The 25,501-nt window shown below is 36.5% G+C and overlaps 1 protein-coding gene across 1 annotated transcript; it reads right to left on the bottom strand.

The window, feature by feature from the left end:
* Positions 1-2,404: 2,404 nt before the first annotated feature.
* On the bottom strand, positions 2,405-25,142 carry LOC145676597 (uncharacterized; the record flags this gene model as incomplete). Its single annotated transcript, XM_081747432.1, is given in 2 exon segments — positions 2,405-18,113; positions 24,697-25,142. Coding segments are annotated over 2 exon segments (587 nt in total), but the record flags the coding sequence as incomplete, so codon positions are not given.
* Positions 25,143-25,501: the final 359 nt, after the last annotated feature.

Genomic DNA, 25,501 nt, shown 5'->3' with positions numbered 1-25,501 from the left:
AGATAAACCCAACTTTCATCCATTGTCGAAAGTTACGGAAAAAGTCATCCCCATACACCACACCGCGATGCAACATTTCTCTCGCAGCGTCCTTCCGATTTTCTTTCTGGAAAGGTGTGAGCAGTCGTGGTACCCACCGTGCTAATAAAATGCAGCTTGTTGTGAATGATATTCCAGGCAGATCCATAACTCATCTATTGCACACACACAACACTTTCAATTGTTATCCTCCTGTCTTCCATAATGATCTCAACCTTCTCCGTCAAGGCTGCATCATCAGTGAAAGATGATTTTCCTGATCTAGGGGCGTTCGTGGTGGTCATGTCCAGTTTGGAACGCTGTTTCCACTTGTATATCTTCTCGTAGAATGGGGTTTCAGTCCCATAGACATCTTTCATCTCTTCGTGGATGAAAGGTGTTTGCATAAAGATGGAGGAACAAAATGACGCTTCAGGCCTCAAGCTTGTCAACAATGACACATTCAGTGATTTACCTTAAAATGTTGTAACGAGTCCAGAATTTGCATGGTTAACATACAAGGAGCTAACTATAAAACTAATATCCGAGGGGCTTCGTAGTTCGTCACCTTCTAGGTAATTGCACAAACTTTTCGATACCTCCTCGTATATAACGCGTGTGGTGGTGGTTCGGTACGTATATGGGTAAAATTCATCCTTGGGGAAAAAAAATTCAATTCGCACATGCCAAATGTCCAGATATACAATATAATTGTAGGTATTCTGGCATTATTACCAGGTTACTTTTCGCAATTGAGAAGCTTCCATGCTCCACGATCTTCAACTAAGCTCCTCGTCTTCACGTATGATGTTTTGATACCGTCCGTTAATTATAGTCTTCCTCGCTCCCATCTCTTTTCTGCCACCATATCCTCTAGCACATCTTCTATGACACAGTTCCTTCTTAACCAATGTCCCAACCAATTTATCTTCTTCTTCTCAGTATCATCTAAAATTGTTATTTTCTTTCCCATCATTTCTAAGACCCTCTCTCGACCCAACTAATTCTCGCCATTTTTCTTCACACCCACATTTCGAAAGCTTCCTGTCGTTTTATCATTTTTGCATAATGTCCATGCAAAAATGATAAAACGACATGTATGGGTCAGAAACATGTATGTTTCTGACCCATACAGCACAATACTCCACACAAAGCATTTTAAGAGTCTTTTTCACAACTCTATCTTCAACGTTCCACAAATCAGACTTTTCTTCCTCCTGAAGGCTTCTTTCGTCATTTCTATCCTTGTTTTTATTTCACTTTTGCACTTGATATCATTACTAATAATACTACCTAGGTATCGAAAACTAGCCACCTGTTCTATTTTCTCCTTTTATTTCTATATTTGACACCGAACGCTTCGTTCCTCACTATGACATTTGTCTTTCTAACATGTATTTTCATCCAACATAGTGGTAAGTTTAATATTAACGGCATACGAATAATATTGCTTCAATGTGGCCGAATTCCATGACAGACAGGTGGCCAACTTGGAGTAATACGTAAGTAGTGTATATCCTGTGTTATCTTGTGTGAAAATGCATACTGTGTCCACGCGGATGAGGGAAAGGAGAAAACCTGGCAACATAGACAAGGTTTTTGTCAGAATAGTATCTAATATTCCTTTAGCTGCCCTGTTTTATATTTTCTCTCATCTCGTCAATCTAAGTTCAAAATTTCTATATTATACAGGGTGGGGCAGAGCAGCTTACTTATTTGAACTTGGCGTCCTGAAGCAATGGTTGCTCCAAGGAGGGTGGGGCCAGGCATATTTGAGAGGCGGGGCGTGAAGTTGTAGCTGCAATTGGTTTAGTTAGCATTATGGAGTGTACGAAGATGGAGCGCGCCTTTGCTGTTGAGGCATACTTTTCTAACGGTTTTCGATCATCGGCACGCAATGTGTATTTCGTACCCCTTCATTTCAACATTACGCCTCGCGTTCGTGTTCCTGGCCGACAGTCAATTGTTACATGAATAAACATCAGGGAAATTCATGACGTGAAGAAAACAACCTAGGCTTCCACGACATGATAAGGCTTTCTGCTTTCCAATCCCCTCCGCGCTCTGCCTGCAAATATGCAGGTTGTTGGGTTGTCTCTTCGTTCTGTGAAGCGAATCCTTCATGACGGACTAACATTTGATCCCCACAAATTGGCTCTGGTGCAGGAACTGAATCCACGCGATTTTGTTGCTCGAGAAAATGCATTTGAGGCGTTTCTGGGCATGCCTCACGACACACTTGTTTTCTTCAGTAATGAGGCTCACTTCCGTCTTCAAAGAATATATATCTGTATTACTATTTTTTTTTAAAATTGAATTTCTAAATAAGAAAGTTGCTCTGCCCCACACTTTACATACCATGTGTGAAAATGAAAGAACACTAAAGTTATTTTTCATTTAAAATTTAATGAAATCAAAAATAATTACAAAGTTTCAAAATTAATATGATTTCTTCAAAAAAATGACTTGCAATTCTGATTCGTTCGATCTCTAGTCATAGAACAAATGAAAAACAAACAAAATAAAGCATTCCTATGTTATATGAACTAGAGTAATTAAAAAAAAAACGCAAATCCCATCTGCTGCAGCAACTCATATTGAGAAACAAAAGTGAATCTATATATATATATATTACATATGAACATAACCAATTTTCGTTCGTGGTCTATTGGTGTTCTGTGAAACATATGTATGTATATAAATACACATTTGGGTTAATCAGTTGTTAGTAATTAACAAAAAAAAGCTAACAATCTTATTTCGTTTCAATTCATTGTTCTTTTCTAAATTTTACTTAAAAATTGTGTTAGATCATCGCTCTTGAAAGACTCTTTATCTGTACAAGGGATTACTTCATTTGGTGAGGGGAGGTAGAATGCTTTCAAACTCAGCACAATCAGATGACATGAAATGTGGAAAATAAAAATGCCCAACACACAAAATGAGGGAACTTAAATACAAAAAAACAGTGCTGATTTACATTTGGCGTACCACATTCCGGAAGATTTACAGATGAAATTTAATACTTTGCATGAAAAAACAAAGAAGAAATTTCTGCAAGCGATAAAATTAAATACAAGGTAATACAGCTGTATTTTAGGATTTAAAAGTGTAAGGTTACTAGTGTAAAATTAATAGAAGTGTTTTACGACGGATAATATAGGTGAGTGCATATGGAAGATAAGTGTATTAGAATCTATTTTCCAACAGCGGTATATTCCTGCACAGTGTACATAATTGTATTTTATGTTTACAGCTGGAACGCTACTAGTAGAAAACCATTTCAAAAAGCTATTGAAACTCGTATCATTGCCAAAATTCACTCGTTTCACTACCCTCATTTATGCGTATACATACCTTCGCTGTCGCGCCTGCTCCCTTCGGACGCACCTCCTCGGTAATACTCAAGCCTCCAGCTGCACCTAGCCCTGACTCAGACACCATTCGTGCTTTGTAGTGGCCAATATCACAGGTTATTTTGTGTTTTTTGCACTGTAGTTTTTATGCATACATTCGGACGCCGTATCTAGAGACAAATCCTAAAAGAATTGTAATTTTTCAACAATTGCTTATGATGGCCACCTTGAATTTTAACTATGCCATGCGCCCAGCGCAAATCATTTAGGAAACAATAGTAAAGAAATTAGTGAAAGAATTGTAATTTTTGAACAATTATTTCGAGTGGTGCGCCAAAAGTAAATCTGCACGCAAAAAACAATTTTAAACGTATACAAGGGAAAAAATTACACCAGCTACAATTATATACAACTGTCACATAAAACATTTCATTATATATATATTTATCATATATAATAATACCTATAGAAATATATATTATCTTTCGTTTTTTTAATTAGGAACAAATTATCCACAGAAAATAACATTTTCACAGAAATACATGAAAAAATAATTTTAAAAAATCACTATGAAAAACTATGGAATTTATTTAGAATTGAAGTCGGAATGGTGAATGAAATGCATATCAGAAGTGGTATTTATTTTTCTTTGATTTTGCAGTCATTTGGTGCTTGACGCAAACAGTGAATTACTCTTCTATAAAATGACTAATGGAAAAACAAACTTTGTACAACTGTAGCAAATACTGAAATTTTCTTACTAATACTGGTTTAAAACATAGAAAAATACAAATATATGCTTACATGTGCGCATGTGTCAGTTGTATTACGTTCAATATACACATATATATAAGAAACTAGTGGCGTACACAGAACTTCACTAAGGGAAGGGGGAGGTTCTAGCACACAATCTCATAGGACCTCCCTCCTTACGTACGCCACTGAAAGGAACAACAAATTTGCAGGAATGCTAAAATAATCACGGAAAGTTCATAATAGTATAAATCTATATAGCTGAAAAATTGTTTTTACTTCTGCAGAAAAAATGGAACAAATATTGTTCTTGCCTGGAAGTAACTTTTTAAGCCGGGTTTACATTGATGCGTTAGCTGCTTGTTTTGAAATGGGCGTCAAAGAACCCTCTACTAGTGAACTGAATATGTAGATATCAAATGCAAATTAAATTTATCACAAAAGTAATTCATTCGTACAATGAAGTGAATGGTTTTTAGATCAAAAGTATGTACCGGTATATGATTAAAAGTGGATAAGCCACATTCTATTTAAATTGCACTGTCCGTACATTAAATTCTTATTTGCATGTGATCATATCGAACTTATCCAAATACTGAAAATAGTAACTAAATTACATGTGCATGTTGTAGCCAAATACGCAGTCATACAACTTTTTGATATGCGCTACTTATTATATTCTACTCATACTGTAAAATATATTTTATTTCAAATTAAAAGCATGGTGGTTCTCAGCCAAGTATATACTAATTAATGGTGGTCACAAATACTGGTTTTTCAGTTCTTAGAAGAAGAAGAAAGAAAGCCAGTTCTTTAAAACTTTGAAGAAAGAGAGAAAAAAGATTTTTCTAGACACCTCTTTTGCCCATTCCTACTTTATACATGTGTGGGTGTGGAGAAGAATGAAGAGAATAAGCTGGGTAGAGAGGGTCTCAGAAATAGCGGGGGATAAAAACAATTTTAGATGTTACTAAGAAGAGGAAGAGAAACTGATTGGGAGGGTATAGAAGGAACTGTATCACGAGGGACATGGCAGAGGGTATGCTGGCAGGAAAAAGAGGGAGACTACAATTAATGGACGATATCAAAACAGAAAAATCGTACGTGAAGACGAAGAGGTTAGCGGAAGACCGTGAAGCATGGTAGCTTCTCAGTTACGGCAAGTGATCTGCCAATAATGGAAGAATACCTATGATAATGTTGATAAAGACTACATACATAAATGAAGTGTATATTATTTAAGTTTTTTTCGTAAGATTACCTTGTGGAAGAAGTACAAGAATTCTCTTACTTGAAGGAGTAAAGTATCAAGCGACAGTAAGTAAGTAAGTAAGTAAGAAAAAAAAAAGGAATAGTTTACGCGAAGAAGGCATTTGAAGAAACCTGACAAAAATGAATGAATTAAAAGATGAAAACCTGTATTTCGATTTTGGCATTGTATGGATATGAAGCATACACTTCAGAAGAGAAGCAGGGTACTTTGAAACATGGAGCTATAGAAAAAAATATTGGAAATAGAAAACGCATGTCTAGTATGTCGAAAAGACAAGATGATTGGATACGTTATGAAATAGGGAGAAATCATGCTATTGACATTGACAGAACGGAAGTTACCAAAATACTGAAATATATGAGCCAAATAGAAAATTACACGGAAACTGGAATAAGGGAAAGCTACACATATAAAACAGAGACTGCGGACCCAAGTAGAACAATAGTTTACTCTGAACTACTGTATCTAACACGTATATCGACGTAAGCTACCATCTGATTTGTTACTATTAACGTGTAAAAGAACTGACGGGGTTTCATCACGTCTGTCGATCTGTACCCTTACAGATTCAAGGACGGTTCGATTTTTTTTTAATTATTAATTTTTTAAATTAAGTTAATGGAGCCTCCTAGAATTACAATTTTTACTTTTTACTGAAAAGTTATTGTAAACGTGAAGAGAGCCGATTACCCTATGGCGACAACATACTCTTGAAATTTTCTCTATTCAGTAGAGCCCCTAAAACCCGGCAGTCAGGATAATTCGGCCACACCCTAGCAGGGCGAAAAAAAAAACTACGCCCGCAGACTCGTTCAAGTATTTTTCTGAGGTCTATCTTATCAGGTAAATTACTGTACAGTGTCTATTCTTTAATTTTCATTTTCATGTATAATAAAGGCTCTATGCCTTCATAAAGTACGTACTTTTCCTTTCTTTAAGGGTAATTGAGCAGTTTATTCTTTGTTCTATTCTCAAGCACAGTGCTACAGTTTCTGAGGAAACAGTCCTACTTATTAACTCCACTCCCGATAACCCGGTATTTCCACAAACTTGGCCATCTTTCGGTCCATATTAGACCGAGTTTTCGGGACTTTGCTGTAGTATTAATTTTTGAGACCTGAAAACAAACTGATTTCAGAAAATAGCCACATACAAATTAAATAAAGGGGAATGTATACATATTAAAGCAGCGGCACACTGCACGACCACTTTGTCAACGCTAATATTGTCGGTTTCTCTTCAGCTTTACTTTGTTCCAAGTTACAACTATCTTCCGCCATTTCTCCACCATCATGCTAAAATTTCATTGATTAAAAGGAAACGAACTCTTTTTTGAACGCAAAGCTAACGCAACCATGGAAACACGCTTTAAAAATACGGACAGAAGAGTACGTACAGAATTGGACAATCTATCACAATTTCTTGTGTTATTTCTCTGCTTTTTTTTCTTTCTTTTCACAAAAATGGAAGTGTTCAAGTGTATACATATATTCGTCTATCACATAATTATTACACACTTTTTGTACTATAATGCCATAAGTTATCAACCTACTTAGTTATTCGTTTGCATAGTGCGACAATGAGTAAAGAAACACATTATTTGCAGGGAAAAAATAATTATGCCTAGGGTCGGGATTTGTGTTTAGAATGGGAAGAATCGTAAAAGTATACAGGGTACGTCAGAAAAAATAGTTGCTATTCCAGACCAGAGCACACTTTTCTACACCCATTCATCATGATTACGGAAACACACATCTCAAAAAAACCATCCGTAAGATCATTCTTTACACAATTAAAAACTATTCTTCCGCTGTTTACATAACAGCTACTCACATTGTCAATGAGATACATTACTCATATCTCATTTAATTTCTTCAATTCAAACAGTCCTTTGAAAAAAAAAAATCACTCCACGTTAATTATTTTTATATATAATTAATTATAATGTACCCGTGCAGCTTTCTTACTTTATTTCTTTTAAAATAAACTAGTCACTGCTGGAAGATTTGCATAGCAAATCCCATCACATATAAATACACCAAACTAATCCACTTGACAACACTAATCCTCAACTTTGATTAGAATGTTTGTAGAAAGTTTATCAATGTTTGGAAGAAAATACAACTTCGTTTTTCTTTTCTTTCCTTTTCTTACTTAAACCACTTCGATTTTAAGCTTATTGTCTTGTCAAGTAACATCTGTTGCTAACTTTCAGTACCGCCAAAACGTGGCTTCCACTTAGTTACCAGTTTCTAAACAATAAAATACCCTTCAAATTATATGTATACTGTGTCATTTTATAAAAACAACTGTCAATATCGTTAGCAACTATCTTAAGGGCAAACACCATTTTGGAAAAATGCAGCAAAATATATCAATTTTTTAATACAAAGCAGAACTACTTATATTGACAAATAAAACAATATTTTTTAAAAAATGTCTATCAAATGATGAAATTATTTTACGTTTTCTTTCAAATCTGGAATGAATTTCTTAAAACTCCTTAAATTCTCAAAATATTTACAAAATTTTAAGATGTTATCTAACAGATACGCATCTTAAATACATATGTAGTGCCTATCTATTGTAACATCTCAACTAGAAAATTTATTTTTGCTTCGTTAGTATATGCAAAAAGGAAATACCACTGATTCGATGTGTACAGGGGTTACTAGCGGGTTTACAGACCTGAAATTTTCCGAATCTCCTAATATTTTTATTTTAGTTTAGCTCAATATTAAAATCTGACTTTTTCTAATGCAATTTATTAACACGGTGAAATAAATAATCTAAGCTGCTGGAAGTTGTATTCATGCGAATTCTTATTTCTTACAATAACTACAAAAGAAAGGAGATATTAAAATTTAAGAATATACAAGGTACACACTAAAAGTACGTGCCATTTTTTTCTGAAGTCCACAATTTTTATGATTTCAAGAAAATAAATGCAACGTCGGAGACTTTCACCCTTCGTCTCTAAGCAGTAAAAGTTTTGTTTACTAGGTGGCAGCAGGTAAGTCACAGTGCCTGAACGAGTAATGTGTGTTTCTGATTCTGTCTGGGAACATGGAATTTTCGGTTAAACAGCAACGGGTAATCGTGAAATCCCTTACTGCAGCAGCCTTACCCTTACCAGCTGCTGGACATTGTATAGCTGATATTCAGCGCCAATTAGAGGGCGTGTGCGATGATAATCTCTTGCAGAAAATACTGTTAGGAAGTTGCTGCGTGAGTTCAAAGCAGAGCGAATAAGTGTGAAAGATGACCAGAGACCTGGACGTCCGAAAACATCAACTGACGCTAACATTGCTCGTGCTAAAAATTTCATCATGAAAGATAGGCATGTCACCATTCAGATTTGTGATACACTGGGGTTAATGGGAACAGTACAACGCATAATTACAAACGAACTGAGCCTAAGGAAAGTTTATTTTCGCTGGGTTCCATGAATACTTAAAGAAAGGAAGAAGAAAAAAAAAAGATCAGATGTTGCAAAATGAAATCTAAGTTTTACGTCCCACGGTTATGCCGGTTAGGCTAAAGGAGACGGTGATAATGAGAGATGAGTGAAACGGTGGAATGAAGAAAGTGGGAGGAAACGGGAGAACCCCGAGAAAACCCATGAGCGCGGTGTTTGTCCACCACAAAGTTCACTTGGCGGGGGCTGGGATCGAACCCGCGACCCCGAGCAGATCAGATGTTGCAAATTTGACTCGCTTCAGAAGAGGGACGCAATTTCTTGAAAACTGATAAATCACAGATTAACCCCCTTCCTTCCGAGGTGGCATCCAATGAGAAGAGACTGTACGCTATCTTCTGGAATTCCTAGGGAGTTAAATTGTCTGATCCTATTCCGAAAGGTCACACAATTACGAGCGGATATTTTTGTACATTTTTGGATAGGTTTATTTTTTGGCCGAAATTGACCTGAGAAACTACCACAAATTGCAATTTCATTCTCTACATGGACAATGCACCGCCTCAGCGTGCGAATATTGTGACCTTATTCTTGGCTGACCACCGTATTGAACTTCTGTTACTCCCATCCTACTCACCAGATTTAGCCCCAACTGATTTCCGGTAGTTCTCAAACATCAAGGATTCTCTTCGCGGACGCAAATTTGCCAGATCATCCCTGGAAAGTACTATTTCCCAGTATCTGAAACATAGCCCGGAAGATGACTATGTCACATGCTACACAAAATGGACGGAGCGATGGCAACTGTGTATCAAGAAAGGAGAGTTTGCTGAGAAATAGACACGTTAGTTCCCGGTTTTTCCTTGTTCTTGGAAATTTGAACGAAACGGTACGTACTTTTGGTATGCACTTCGTATACCTTGCAATAGGAGCTCGTCAACTGAATGCGCCGAGTGGCAAGCGGACACCTTTTACATGTCAAGATGCAAATTCGCGATATACTGGGTGTATCAAAAGTCCGGGGCCATAGGCTAATTTCACTGAATGAAGAAAAAAAAAGGGGGGAAGAGGAGGAGGTTGTTGGAAATAGGTTTCTCCAATCGTACAAATCATTTCGGCTCCTCACTGGTAAGCCACCCTATGTCAAATGAAAAAGCAACATTGCCACTTTTGCAGACTTTTCCCTTAAAAAAAAAAAAAAAGTTCCACGATTGCTCTTCAAGCTAAGAGGGTTAATGATTAAAGCAAGTGAATGGGGAAAAAATTGGTGGAATGATAAAGTTGGAGTATCCCGAGAAAACCCACGGACACGATACTGTCCATCACAAACTTACTTGGCCAGGGATCGAATCAGGGACCCTATGCACCAGAGGTAAACGCTCTACCACTGAGCCACCGCGTCCCCTCCCCTTTGGACCCTCACCATATTAACATCACATTGTTGGAAGCTGGATTTCAGGAATTCTAGGTGTCCACTTCCTTGTGTCAATGCTTTATTTCAGAACATTTCTCAATATCGTTAAGTCCGAACATTAATATTACCTTTGGTTTTAGTAATTTGTTTAAAAACAAAACGTCAAAAATGACTCATAAGGCTTACTAAAGAGTTAGGCTATTTTCCCAACATTTTGTCCTTTCGTATATTAATTTAAATATGAATGCAGGAAAAAAAAAAAAAAAAAGTTACTCAAAGAATATTACATTTCTTAACTTTCAACTTTAGTGAATAAGATTCGGTATTGTGCACAACACTCTTAACGCTCGGCAAACTTCCGGATATGTTGATCACCTTGAATTTATCATAAATTCTCTCTGAAAACGCCAAAAACTTCCTCTTAAATTGCATTAATATTGACTAAGTGTATTGTGTGCTTTTCTGTGCGTGTGGTTTCCGGTTCACTTCAGTCGGGGTACTGCCTCAGTAATCATCCTAAATTTGATTTTTTTTTTTTTTTTTTTTTAAATGTTCCACAATAGTAGTGAGATAATTATGAAACACAAATATAGCTACTCATTTATCATTGTTAAAGCTAGCCTCTCCTATTCATAATTGGAACTCTTCAAAAAAAACTGCGAATTTCCTTTCGCTGTTTGAGACATTTACTGCAAAACGAAAGCGTTAAAATATTGCACAGATCCACATTTTGTCATTGGATCTTATTTGGGCTCATTAAGCTGAATCAAGCTTAACATTAAACCGTGCTTCGGCTCGTTGTCCTTAATAAGGCTCGTACTCAGTCGTGCTAACCTCACTGGTTTCTTCCTCAGACTCGATATCCATTTGCAGGACTTTGAACATTTCTGATGTACAGTTGTAGCTAGGAGGTTTGGGTATTTGACACAAACAACATAACTTCTTTATCGGTAACTCGGACCATTTAACCGCTTCCTTGTTTTAAATTATCGACACGTTTTCTCCTTAGCTCTGTATTCAACTTAGCAGAAAATAAGCGAAAATATCCTCAAAGACAAAAAGAAGTACACTGTCATGTTTTTCGCTCAATGCTTCATCAGACAGGAAAGGGAAAATGTCGTAAGAAAATAAAAACTAATTCAAGAACACAAAAGTTGCTGCAAAGAAAAAGAATAAAAATTCAGTTCAACGTTTCACGATTATTCCCTTTAGGCTAAGGGAGACTATGATTAAGGCAAGTGAATGATAATGGAAGAATTGGTGGAATGAGAAAGTGGGAGGGAGCGGCAGCGGTGGAAGAAAACCTAGAGACCCGATGTTGTCCATCCACAAACTCACTGGGTCTAGGATCGAACCAGGGACCCCTCAAGGTACGCGCTCTACCACTGAGCCACCCTGCCCCCTTACTTGCTGCAAAGAGTCCGGGTTGGAATGGTCACATTAAAGTGTAGCGAGGCCGACAATAGCGAAACAACTAACCCATGGCATTTATTTTATATCCCCAATCACTCACCTTACTATCAAGTAGTTTAAATACCAATATGATATCCATCTGGAGGCTTAACAGTTTTCTTCTGTTCATTAATTTTATTTTCATCCTCTCCTTGTCTGATGAAGTATGTACTTTGTTTATGTTGTTAGTTTTCCCTACCTCCTTACACGTAATTTATATCTGCTTCGGGATTTTACTGTACACTCTTGTTCAGAAAATTATGGCCACCCACTTCTCTTTGAAAAGCCTTGTACTCTAATCCACATTTGGAATAAAACCAAACAAATCTAGTTTTTTTTTCCTTTAGGTTAATGGTGATCTCTCTTTCAGGGGCGTCATTTCAGACTTCGCTTGGGGGCGGGGGGGGGGGGCAAGAGCACTTCCGACATAAAATTTTCACGTTTTGTATTAGCATATTAGTAGACAATCGATTAAAGTATATGTATTCCTCAAACTCTTGGAGGGGGGACAATTGCCTCTCCGGCCCCCCCCCTAAATGACGCCCCTGCTCTATTTAGAGCGAAACTAGTAGAATTTCTTACATGTGATTGGCAGAATATAGCCTCTTAACCTTTAAGCACCCATTCACGCAACTGCTGCGTCAAGGCTTTAAACCTCAATAGCTCAGTCCCCTAATTAAGCTCGGAAGATAATTTTAGTATCAATGTGTTTCCGAAGGCTGGATCTCTCCACCAATATGCATTTTATGTATCTGGGGGTTACCACGGCGGAGGGGGAGGGTAAAGTTCTTAGTTGTTTGAATCAGGCTTTTTGGGGGCATTTCTCCCCCTCGAAGTATACCTTAAAAACAAGGTATATGAAGCAATGAATAGTCTACTATATAGTAATACCCTGTATGTATACTTGTTGCTTATATGGGGGTGAGGAGGGGAGGAGGCAAATTTAGCCAATTTTTTTGAGTCTAGGTTTTTTGACAAATTACATTTTTTGGTTTCTTCTTCTACCAATAGGGCGGGAATTGCACAAATGTTACCACGTTGGAATCTGTGTTCCCTAAACTTTCCAACGATGCATCAATCATGACTGTAATAATTAGGGGAATCACCAGGGCCTCAACGTGAGTGTCTAAGATTTCGTTAAAATCCCTGGCGGACGTAGAAAGTAATGCAAAATGGGTGCCCTACATTATTTGAACAATAGTGTACATCACAGTACTAGTACTCATCATTAGGAAAGCTGAGAAAGTTAGTTAAGGAAGGTATTTTGGACTTGTTACATTCAAAATTGAATAACCCGCTTAAAATTACCGCATAGTGTCCGAAAAATCATTCCCTACACTTCGACCAAAAATCACTATTATTTGATAGTTGGGCCATCCACTTACTGTATTCAACTTGCCACCTTTGCCGCCAGTGGCGTCACTAACTTCTTAAATTTCTCCATTTATTGCAAGATGTGATTTGTGATATTAACTACATTAAAAAGTATCCACGGGGATTGACATTGCAGAATCAAATTGAGAAATCTGCTGACAGCATTGAAACTGTAATTCAAATGTGTCCTCATGATGTGACAAAGGGCTTTATCTTCCTCATAACGAAAAAACTGTTTTATATCACGGCAATTCTTCTATAGATGCAAAATCAAAATGGTAATACTGAAGTGAAAAATATATCATTGGATCGAGGATCGAACCCGAGTCTCCGCTTTACCATAAGGATGCGTTCCCTGAACAGTTAAATATTCCGTCATTACTAAGAATGGCGCTTCAACTACTAAGCCAGAGACTTGGATTAGTTTCCCAGTCCAGTCGTTCATCTTTTTCAATCTCTGTACTTGTGTTTTGAAAATAATTTATTACTCCCTACGCTAATTTTAGTTCGAAGTTATACAATTATTTGATTTTCTGCATTGGGATGCATATATACTGATGCATTTATCAGATTATGATAGTTAAAAAACTTTTGAACATAACAGTACACCATAAAATTAGATTTTGCCTGTTTGGTGTAATGCCTTCATATCCGACAAATTGAAAAAATGAAATGAAATCTTTAAGTTTTACGTCCCACGGTTATGCCGGTTAGGCTAAAGGAGACGGTGATGATGAGAAATGAATGAAATGGTGGAATTAATAAAGTGGGAGGAAACGGGAGAACCCCGAGGAAACCCACGCACACGGTGTTTGTCCACCACAGAATTCACTTGGCGGGGGCTGGGATCGAACCCAAACACCAGAGGTGAACGCTCTACCACTGAATATACTTACATTCGTCTCTGTTCTACAGTTATGAACAAGGTGACGCGTAAGGCGAGATGATTACACTTTCGTTGGTGATACGTTCTTTCAAAATTCACTGAACAACAGCTGTTATGTACTATGATCATATGATAAAGAATCCCAGATTCACAGTTCAATAGAAAAAGATTTTTCGGGCACCGTATGGTAAGCCTTAACATGGTATTCAATTAGCATGCATTCAATAAACACAAGTAATACATAAAAGCCATCACAAACCTTAAGCTTTCAAAAAAAAAAAAAAAAAAAAAAAAAAAAAAAAAAAAAAAAAAAAAAAAAAAACTTTTGATTGAAGTCTCATAAGAAACGATTTACGGAAGTTTTACAAGTATATTATTGAACCAATTACAACAGACTTTTGACTGCTTTCACTTCGACTAGCTCATTAATTCTTGAAATGGAAGCTTTTATTAAGATGTTAAAAATAACAAATTATTACGAAAGTATCTCACAAAATTTAACGAATTATATTTTAAAAAGAAATATTGTGTAATGTATTATTATCCAAAGATAACTTTAAAACAAAATGTTTCGCAAATACGTTAGATGATAAATATATTTAATACAGGAACAGAAACAAGTATAGAGCGAGCAAGCATATTCAAATAACTTATCACCAACCTCTTTAAAAATATATACGAAAAGAAGATCCAACTCGCAATAGATTTTTTTTTAAATACCTCTACAGATGCATCTGCTTTTCAAGTCGGATGACATTATCTTGTACGGAAGTTTTGAGTAATTATTCTGAACTACTCAATCTCAGTCAGAAAAGTCGGCAAAGCAAAGCTCAAAATACATCTTCCAGCCACACTATTAAGAGCCGACATACTTAAAATACAAAATTTACCATTTTTCTTTTGTTTGTTCATACGTGAAAGGAGATAATGAAATGTAAGTTACCACAATCATTGATGTTATTTTACAACAGAAAATATGTACCTGAAGAATTTTCAGTGTAGCCATTCATAGAAATTACTGTGTTTCCAGAATAACATTTTCTCTAAATCTAAGTTAAGGCGGGGACTAGAGGAACGAACTCGATTGCATTTGATTACGTGTCATGTCTTGAAATCCTGTGAACTACTTTTTAAATAATAGTTGTATTCAGTTTGTAATAAACAAAATAGTTTTAACGTACAGTTATTAAAATTAAATAGTAATGCTATTTAAAAAGTAGTTCACAGGGTATCAAAACAACATGATACGTAATCAAATGCAGTTGAGTTCGTTCCTGTAGTCGCTGCCTTAACTTAGATTTTGGGGGAAAATGCTATTCTGGCAACACTGAAAATTCTTTAGGTTCATATTTTCAGTTGTAGAATAACATTATCTATGATTGTGGTAAGTTGCATTTCATTATCTCCTTTCACTTATGAATAAACAAGCAAAAGAAAAATGGTAAATTTTGTATTACTTTTAGTATGGCAAGCTCTTAATATTAAAAGACAAATAATCTATACGTAATTTTCAGTATGTTCAATCAAAATCACATTACAGTCTTTAATAGATCATCTTTCTGTTAAATTTCATATCAAATTGCCATATTAAATAAAAATGGCAAAACAAACAACACTTCTTACATGAAATAAATGAAAAACCTTACATAATTACAAATAATGATTGTATCATAAATAGGATAGCTTACACACAAAGTTTAAGAGAAGGTTATTTCATTACCAAATAGAAAAATCATTGAATGCACAATAAATTCATTCTTTCAATTGGATAATACATGGTAACATCAAAAATAATAACGATCACACAAAATCTTCAGTAAAGTACCACCAGTTGTTTTTGTAACGGTTTTTTCCTAGTTACTTACTGTCTATATAGATAGATATATTTACAACTGACAATAATACATATGTCGAGATACCTACAACTGAAAGAGCTGTTTGTTTCTTTATCTATTATTTACACGTGGCATTACCAAAGTGAGCTGATTTTAATGCAATGGTGAAATTGTATATGTCGTACAATGTGAAAAATAAACTGAATACGTACGAACATTTGTTTAAAAACAAATAAAAATGCAATGTTTCGCATAACACTATTTTCAAGGCAAGGGATTTTGCCCAGTAACACACTTACCAGTGTACGTGCTACTTACCACAACAGCCCTACATGCAATTTCTGGCGAGTTTCTTTAGAGTAAATGCCCAAGCATACCTTTCTCTTCTTGTGCCGAGGCGTACCTGTGCTTTCCTGCAGTTTTTGAATTTAGAAAACCGGTAAAAATCAGAAATCCGGAGAATTCGACGCATTTGAACTCCCAAGAGATATTCGATAAATCTGTGTGCTGGGGCACAAAAAAGTGTAAAAAGTAGGTTTTTCAAAAGAAGTTACCTACAATGGTAATAAATAATTACTCAACGAACTGAAACGATGCATATTTAATAATGAAATAATAACCTCGGAACTCACTCAACATCTGCATTTATTAGTTAATTTGTATACGTTTCAATGACTACTTTTCGTTGTCCTTGGTGTGTACTAAGAGCCTGACATACTACAAATAATATAACATTTACATTACTACTACATACTACATTTTTCTTTTGCTAGTTTTCTATAAGTGAAAGGATATAATGAAATGCAACTTACCACAATTATAGATAATGTTATTCTATAACAGAAAATACAGAATATATGAAGAAAAATGAAATGAAATGAAATCTGAGTTTTACGTCCCATGCTTATGCCGGTTAGGCTAAAGGAGACGGTAATTATGAAATACAAATGAAATGGTGGAATGAAGAAAGTGGAAGGAAACGGGAGAACCCCGAGAAAACCTACGACAGTGTTGCCAGAATAACATTTCCCCCAAAATCTAAGTTAAGGCAGCGACTACAGGAACGAACTCAACTGTATTTGATTACGTATCATGTTGTCTTGGAATCCTGTGAACTACTTTTCAAATAATAGTTGTATTTAGTTGGTAATAGAATAGTTTCAATATACAGTTATTAAAATTAAATAATAATGTTATTTAAAAAGTAGTTCACAAGATACCAAAACTGCATGATAAGTAACCAAATGCAATTGAGTTCGTTCCTCAAGTCGCTACCTTCACTTAGATTTTGGGTGAAACATTATTCTGGCAACACTATAATTACTATGAATAGGAACACTGAAAATTCTTCAGGTTCGTATTTTCTGTTGTAGAATAACATTATCTATGATTGTGGTAAGTTGCATGTCATTATCTCCTTTCACTTATGAAAAACAAACAAAAGAAAAATGGTAAATTTTGTATTATTTTTAGTACGTCAGGCTCATAAGTGAGTTCAAGGTTGGAGTGCATCTATACCAAAAAGCTTCCTCTGAAGATGTTTTACAAAAGCTTATACTTCTTGTGTCACAAATGTTTTGACGAAAATTCAGTTTATTTTTGACACACTACGTATACATTTCTCTCTATATATACACACATACATATTATGAAACTGTAGCATTTGAACTGGCAGTGGAATGGATCATGCAAAAATTTGATCAAGAGCGTACAGCCTTATCTCATTTTAAAAAATATTTTCTTTCGAGAATTATGACAAAGTTCTTGAGGTCCTAAGTTCCTCTTTTATGACTGTAAAAACACATTTTTTTTTAAAGTTTCTTTTATATATATTCATACAAATAGGCGATTTTTGTTTGTTTTTACATAATCAATTATACTGAAAAAAAATCGATCTGGTCGGCATTATCTGCAAAATAATTCGCACCAGCTTTCTTATATACAAACACGGCCAGTGGAAACATGACTGGATGGAATGTATATAATGTAACAATTGCTTTTTATAAAAGACTAGATTAAATGCTATATACACATTTTTCTTTATCATTATTGTTATTGTTATAATTATTATTATTATTACTGTACAAGTCTTTCAAATTACAAAAATTACACAGAAAAAGTTACACTTTTGCTGGAAAAATCACAAAGAAAAAAAATAGAATACCAGTACTAACAATATAACTGAAGCCACTTTTATACTTGCGTTATTAAGTCTCGTAATCTCTCTAGATCGTGTTCCATCGTTAAACGCTTTTGTCTCTCTTCTTGTAATTCCTTCATCACCGTCTGCAGAGCTTCTTTCTGCGTCTCCATTTCCTGCTTAAGCGAATGAAACTGAAAAATAAGAAGAAAAAAGTGAGTGACCGTGCGCTGACTATTCGTCAATGTCTTCTTAAACCAATTAGTAACATTTCAAAAAAAACACGACACGAGAAAGGTGAACATGTAAAACAACTATGTGCGGATGAAGTCAGGTTGCTTGATTTGATTTTGCGTTTAGCGTCCCTTTCAGCAACGAGGCTATATGAGACGTGGACCTACTGATTAACGTAGGATTCGAACCACATGAACTCCGGCCGGGAATCAAACCCAGATCTCCCACGTCAAAGACGCGTACGCTAACCACTTAGCCACGACGAGCAATGGGTTCAGACTGCGTTAACAATCTTGTCACATGAAACATCGTGTTTAAAAATATACTAGGTCTGTTTCTTTTCAAACTTTGTTACATCACCAAATGACGAAACAGGGATAAGACAAAAGTATTCATTGAAAGTATATATATTAGATAGATAGATATAGATATATACACATTCTTCCGTTTAGTTATTGTTGCAAGCATGAAAACAAACACAATCGAAGCGCCCGCCAAGTGTGAACTACATGGTGTAATTCGATTTCTCCAGCTGGGAAGGCATAATACAGTCCGCAATGCCCACCTGTGCTCTCGTCGTGTATGTCTGTTAAGTTGTTCTTTAAACAATCTACAGTACTTGTGAACAGAGCAACAACTTAAGTTCCCGCCGTAATGCTTCGTCGAATGAACAACGATTACGGAGGAAAACTTCGTGATTACTGTACACGACGGCTGTTTTTTCAACCTCCGTTAAGCCACCAGATGAGATCGCGTGAGATGACGAAACAGAGATAAAACACAGCTGTTAATTGAACGTCGTCCCCTCCCCCACACGAATACTCTTCCATTTAGTTATTATAATAAGCATGAGACCACGTATCAAGTACAACTGAAGCACCAGCCAAGTGTGTACTACATGGTGTACAAGAGTTTAAAGGACTAACTGACGTACACGACGAGTAGTCAAGGGTGGCAATATGTGGCGCAAGAGAGCGTGTGAATATGTGGTTCGTGGAAGGCGTAATTATGATTTCTGAGGTAGGGAACTCAGCCACCGGGAAAAGTCGAATTACATCACATAATTCAAACCTGGAGGGTGCTTTGATTGCAGTCAATATCTGAACTGTCTAATCTTGGGAATTCCAGGGAAATTAGCAGCTGACTGAAGAAATAGAATTACATGACGTAGTTCACACTCGGTGGGCGCTTCGCTTGCAGTCAATATCTGAACTGTCTCAATCTTGGAATTCCAGGGAACTCAGCAGCCGCCTGGAGAAATTCAATTACGTTACGTAGTTCACACTTCGCGCGCGCTTCGAATGCCTCGATAGGTTTCCACGGTCGCTACTCCACAATGATTGATTGACAGTCTCTATCTACCGGTGTGAGGGATCGACGACGTCCAATGACCAGCTTTGTCTTATCCTCATTTCGTAACCTCACGGAGTGGTTTAACGAAGACTGAAAAAAATAGTACTTGTACATTTCCTATCTTCAAAACCTGCCAATAGCTATATTTTCTCGATTCAATAAACAGCAGTTCTTTTAAAGTGTAGAGACTGTGGCGCATAAGCATTGGTAAATATGGAAGGCGGACCTGTTACCTTTAATCTAAACTTTTTTTCTTCTTCAAATAATGAACTGAAACTAGAATACATAAATACGTTTTAAGGAGTTTAGTGTAATATATTTACTCTGAATGTATGTCTGTCTGTGTCTGTCCGGGAGGCATAAAAACGCAGAACTTGCTTGATGTAAGGGTGAAAATATGGAGTTCGTTGATGGAGATGGTCAATCGAGCGGAAGTGATCCATTTTCGGTTTTAATGCTGATCACTCTATAAAGAAAAACGGTCATAGACAGCAAGAAACAATCGTTTAAGCGTCCCAATTCCATCCTCAACTCTCTACTAAAACCGGAAGTGATAAATATGCACTACAACTTCAGGTTTCAATACTGCAATATCTCCTATTTGTAAACAGCAGCATGTGCATCTACATCAGAATCATCAAGCAGCCGACAGAAGCCACTTACGGAAAAGTACAAAGAAGTGACGGAGAACCACGAAGGACTCCTACAACCCCTCCACAGACTCTCCTCAAACAAGGCTATAAAAGAGCACATCAAAAAAATGAAATGAAATCTAAGTTTTACGTCCCACGGTTATGCCGGTTAGGCTAAAGGAGACGGTGATAATGAGAGATGAGTGAAATGACGGAATGAAGAAAGTGGGAGGAAACGGGAGAACCCCGAGAAAACCCACGAGCACGGTGTTTGTCCACCACAAAGTCCACACGGCGCGCGCTGGGGTCGAACCAGGAACCCCAAGCACCGGAGGTGAACGCTCTACCACTGAGCCACCGCGCCCCCCAAGAGCACATCAAGACTAAGAAGACATCAGGTCCAGCTGATCATTCCTACCTTTCTCTTCGCGCTGCTCTGGGCAGGAGACACTCCCTAACCTTACCTAAACACAGCTCGGGCAAGAGTTTCCCAACTTATCTCCGTAGTGCACTCGCGAGGAGATATTGCCTTACCTCTGTGCTGCTTCGGACAGAAGGTCCAACTTCTTCGAGTACGCAAAGATGTTTCTGTGGGTATGTAATCCTAAAATAAGCATATTTCCAATATTTACTGAATGATCAAAATTAAAGAAAATTTTGGAAATTCTTACGCTTATCTTTTCGAATGTGCAGTTTATCAAACAGTCTTGATTGGCACACTAATTGTCCTTTTATTGGGTCTCTATTTATTCCTTTTTTTTAATCAACAGAACATGTGTATTAAGTTTAATAAGTTTATTTCGATTTAATTTCTTTTAATCAGTTTCAGGGGTACGCGGGAAACAAAGGTTGAATAGCACTTGTATAAAGGAAACTACTTATTTGTAACATATTACTTGTAATAAAAAAGGAAAGGGGAAAGAAACTAATCCCTGTACCGTCTCTACCAATACATTACAATACTGATCTCATAGAGTAAAAACGGTAAGACAGCGAGAAGAGGTTTTCTGTAATCATTTAAGCGCCAATATTACATTTTGTCTCCATTTTACTAAAACCGGAATTGGCAGAGATCTACTATACTTTTAAGTTTCAATATTAACTGAGAAAATATGCCATATAAACCAAACTTCTTCGCGTGGTGACAAGTGACACCGCTACCTGTTAAAACTGTTTTAATTAAAATTTAATAAAAATCAAAATGCCTTTTTTTTTTTCTTTCTTGCTCTTGGCTCGGTTAATATGGATAAATGATGCACGCAACACATGCGAGTCCGGTAAAGGTTACGTTCCAAACCGATGATCGAAGAAAGCAGTGAGAGATTCTTTCTCAGTAACTTAAATGTTCTGCTGTTCTTTCGAATGCAAATTCGTGTGTATTGATTTCGATTATAACTTCGGTGCGGGCACTCTACAGTGTGCGTGGATTAACTGCCAAGAGCAAGGAAAAATTAAATCATTTTAACTGTTATTAATATATTAACTTTTTTAGTTTAAGACATTTTATGTATTCTAGTCTTAGTGTTATACAGGGTGTTACAAAAAATGTGTCCCAAAATTTTCGAACAGATTCCTCACAAAATAAGAAAGAAAAAAGTTCGTATGGACCTATAATCAAAAGTGGATAGTTTCGGACTTATAGGGTCCCGAAAACGTGAAATAAGTGAACTTTAAAAGTTCGTAGCTCTATTACTATGGGACCTATAGTAGTCGGATGAAGACATCACTGAGGAACTGGTATGTGAACTATCCAAATAACCATGTTTAAGAACGCTCCTGTATTCAGTGTTTCCAATTTGGGGGAAAAGTCGCTATATCTAGGGGACTCGCCTTCCAGGATAGCGACAAAAAATAATTTTTCCGATTAGCGACTTTTTTGGTGATTTTGGAATGACGATTTGGCGACTTACTTACAAATCTAGCGACTTTTGTTCAGATATACTGTTTGTTTTTCTTTTGCTTATTTGAATCAGTGCAGATGTTAACGAGCTGGGAAAGTACGTAATATTTATCTCTATATTCCCGCTTTGGTTGTTGTTATCTTTTACCTTCTAATGGGGACGAACTCCAGCTTTTACTGTCCTTTAGTTTACAGAGCTTCTATTTAGAGGCGCAAATAATACATTACCGATAGCAAACAGATTATCTGTAGAAGCTTGAGTAGAAGAAGTGAAGTGTGTAAGATTTTTTCTATACTTTTAATTTTGCTCGTTTTTTTAAAATTCATTTTTGATTTTTGTTGAAGCAAAATTGATCATAAAGTTAAAAGTGAAATTATTATTTGTTATACAGTATATGAGTCTTGAATCTTTCATTATATGTTCTTATAGCGTAGATAGTACTATGGCTTGAATTGATCACGTATCTTACACACACACAATATGAAAGAGGCAAAATTCCACGAAATTTTTTTTAGCGACTTTTCATCCAAAATTGGAGTCATTTCATCTTCAATTTAGCGACTGTTTGTATCAACTTGTTGGCAACACTGCCTGTATTTGCACACCAATTTTTAGAGAGGTACGTGGAGAGTGATCAAGCCTCTCTAAAAATGATTGTGCAAGTACCGGAAGTTCTGAAAGATGGATATTTGGATAGTTCACATACTAGTTCCTCAGTGATATCTTGACTCGACTACGATAGGTCCCATAGTAGTGGAGCTATGAACTTTTGAAGTTCAGTTGTTTCACGTATTTGGCACCAAATAACTACAAAACTATGCACTTCCGACCACAGGTCTATATGACCCTTTTTTTCTTTCTTCTTTTTTACTTTTATGTGAGGATTCTGTTTCCGAAATTGTGACACATTTATGAAACACCCTGTATTTTGCCTACTTTAACCGGGTTGCTCTCTCTCACCCAATTTGTCCAGAATTTTAAATCAAAACTGCCTACTCCTAAAGTACCTCAAAGTATCTACATAACATTAAATGTAAATATCTTGGCAAAAGCCTACTGAGGAAGGCACACAAAGGGTCTTTCCTGGTAAGATAGTGAAATCGGCCCTTGATCCAAATTGGGTCGCTATTGGCCAAAAAGATTACCCTTGACCTAAAACTACCTTTAAATAAATAAATAAAAAAAGGACCCCCTATAACCCTTCCCTTACCGAATTATCGTATCATACATGCTCAAAATTGAATATTTTTTAATTTTGGTGGGGGTGGTCCAAAAATTTTGAAAGTTTCACAGATTGTAGATACTAACTAGATGCAAACGTGCAAATTTTTCAAAACTATCCATGCGTATTTTATTTTTTCTTTTGGGTTGAAAATTTCAAAAAAAAGTAGAAATTTTTTTTTGGGAGGGGACACGTTCCTGATTTTCTGGTTAAAAATTTTGTTATACCCTTATGTACAACATATATTTTTTTCGGGGCCTGAAAGTGATGGTAACATTGTCAAAAAGAAATAAAACTGAAAACAAACGTGTTTCTCGCACAGTATTTCCACCAATTTAGGTCCCTCAAGGTGAGGGCCCTCTTCAAACAATTCTTTGCCAAAGTTTACAATTTTCCTTTCTCTTGCGTCCCTTCCGCTTCTGTCGTTTTTCGGCTACTTCGATTGTGTCCGTTTCGGAACAGAAACACCAAATATATCTCCGCAACAGTGCGTCCACTTCAACCGACTCCTGCACAGCAAAGTTACACACAGCTCGCGGTAGAGAGCGCCACTGTGTGCGGCCACTGAATCAAGCACTGATACATACGAGGAACCGACGCGAGATATGTATAACTTTGCAAGAGTCAGTTAAAGTGGAAGCACTGTTGGAGATATATTTGGTGTTTCTATTCCGAAATGTACCCAATTGGAGCATCCAAAGAACGACAGAAGCAGAAGGGACGCAAGAGAAAGGACAATTATGAACTTTGGCAAGGAATTGTTTGAAGAGGCCCTCCCTTTGAGGGCCCTAAAATGGTGGAAAAACACGTTTGTTTTCAGTTTTATTTGTTTTTGACAATGCTGTCATCACTTTCAGGCCCCGAAAAAATATATGTTACACATAAGGGTGTAACAAATTTTTAAACCAAAAAATCAGGAACGTGTCCCCTCAAATTTTTTTCCTACAATTTCTTGAAATTTTCAACACGCAAAAAAATAAAGGAAATACGCATCGATAGTTTTGAAAAAAAAAAAATGCACATTTGCATCTAGATAGTATCTACAATCTGTGAAACTTTCAAAATTTTTGGACCACCCCACCAAAATTTAAAATATTCAATTTTGAGCATGTATGATACGATAATTCGGTAAGGGGAGGGGTAGGGGTCAAACATTTTTTTTTAGGTAGTTTTAGGTCAAGGGTAATCTTTTGGGTCAATAGCAACCCAATTTGGATCAAGGACCGATTTCACTGTCTTACCAGGAAAGACCCTTTCTTACCGAAACGTTCAATTAATGCTATTTAAATAATTTTGAGTGCTTTTCGAGTACGTAATTTTTAATAAATATGCAACTATTAAATCAAGCAACTTTCTTTGCAGCACTAGCTGGTAATGGCCGCAATCGCAATCAAAGCACAAAAAGAAAAAGGGGCTCTCTCTGAAAGTGCCTTACCTTTGATAAGAGGTCATTATACATTTCTAATGTAACTAGACCGGAAGAACTTCCTTTGTCATCTCCGCCGTGTTGCTGCTCAGTTTGCCTCTGTTGCGTGTGATCTACAGGGTGTTGTGGTGACAGCGCAGAGCTCACAGGTACAGAGAGTGGCCTCGGAGCTACGGGACCACCTGTGCTACGTATCTGAACCTGGCTCTGCATCCGTGTTTGTTGTGAAGTGACCATCGAGGAAGACGTCCTCTGAGAGGTGACGAAAGAAGAAGTGGAAGAGGAAATAGATTGAGAGCTTCGAGCGGCTATCGCTGGGGCAGGAGCGTCGTTTGCGTCATGCGTTGTAGTTGAAACTGGTGCAACTCGAGCATACAGTGTGCGTTGTCCGGCCACTACTGGCGCTGCTCCGACATTCGAAGATACAGGAGAAGTACGAGGAAGTTTCGAACGAACTGAAAAATAAAGTAATGCATAAATATTACTATTTGTCAAATAAAAATTAAACAAAATTTACAGCAAATCTTAAGAATTACACTCCAACAAGCTTATACTTTTCATTAAGACCTCAGAATTTCATCTTTTGCATGATCTTGAAGTACTACCTGTCACAAATGAAGAACAATGATGTGTAATATATTAAATACTTCTACGAATGAAATATATATATATATATATATATATATATATATATATATATATATATTGGTGCGACAGATCAAAATAACTGGAGAATCAATTTAAATTACTATGATGAATCGTAAGTTTCGAACATTTTGAAGAACTATGTTAAATTCCTCTCTACTGGTCTAGC

The sequence above is a fragment of the Thermobia domestica genome, unplaced genomic scaffold (assembly GCF_964235325.1).
Source record: "Thermobia domestica unplaced genomic scaffold, izTheDome1.hap1.1 HAP1_SCAFFOLD_237, whole genome shotgun sequence".
Taxonomy (NCBI): domain Eukaryota; kingdom Metazoa; phylum Arthropoda; class Insecta; order Zygentoma; family Lepismatidae; genus Thermobia; species Thermobia domestica.
The sequence above is the reverse complement of the archived record's forward strand: the minus strand, read 5'-3'. Positions and strand labels throughout refer to the sequence as shown.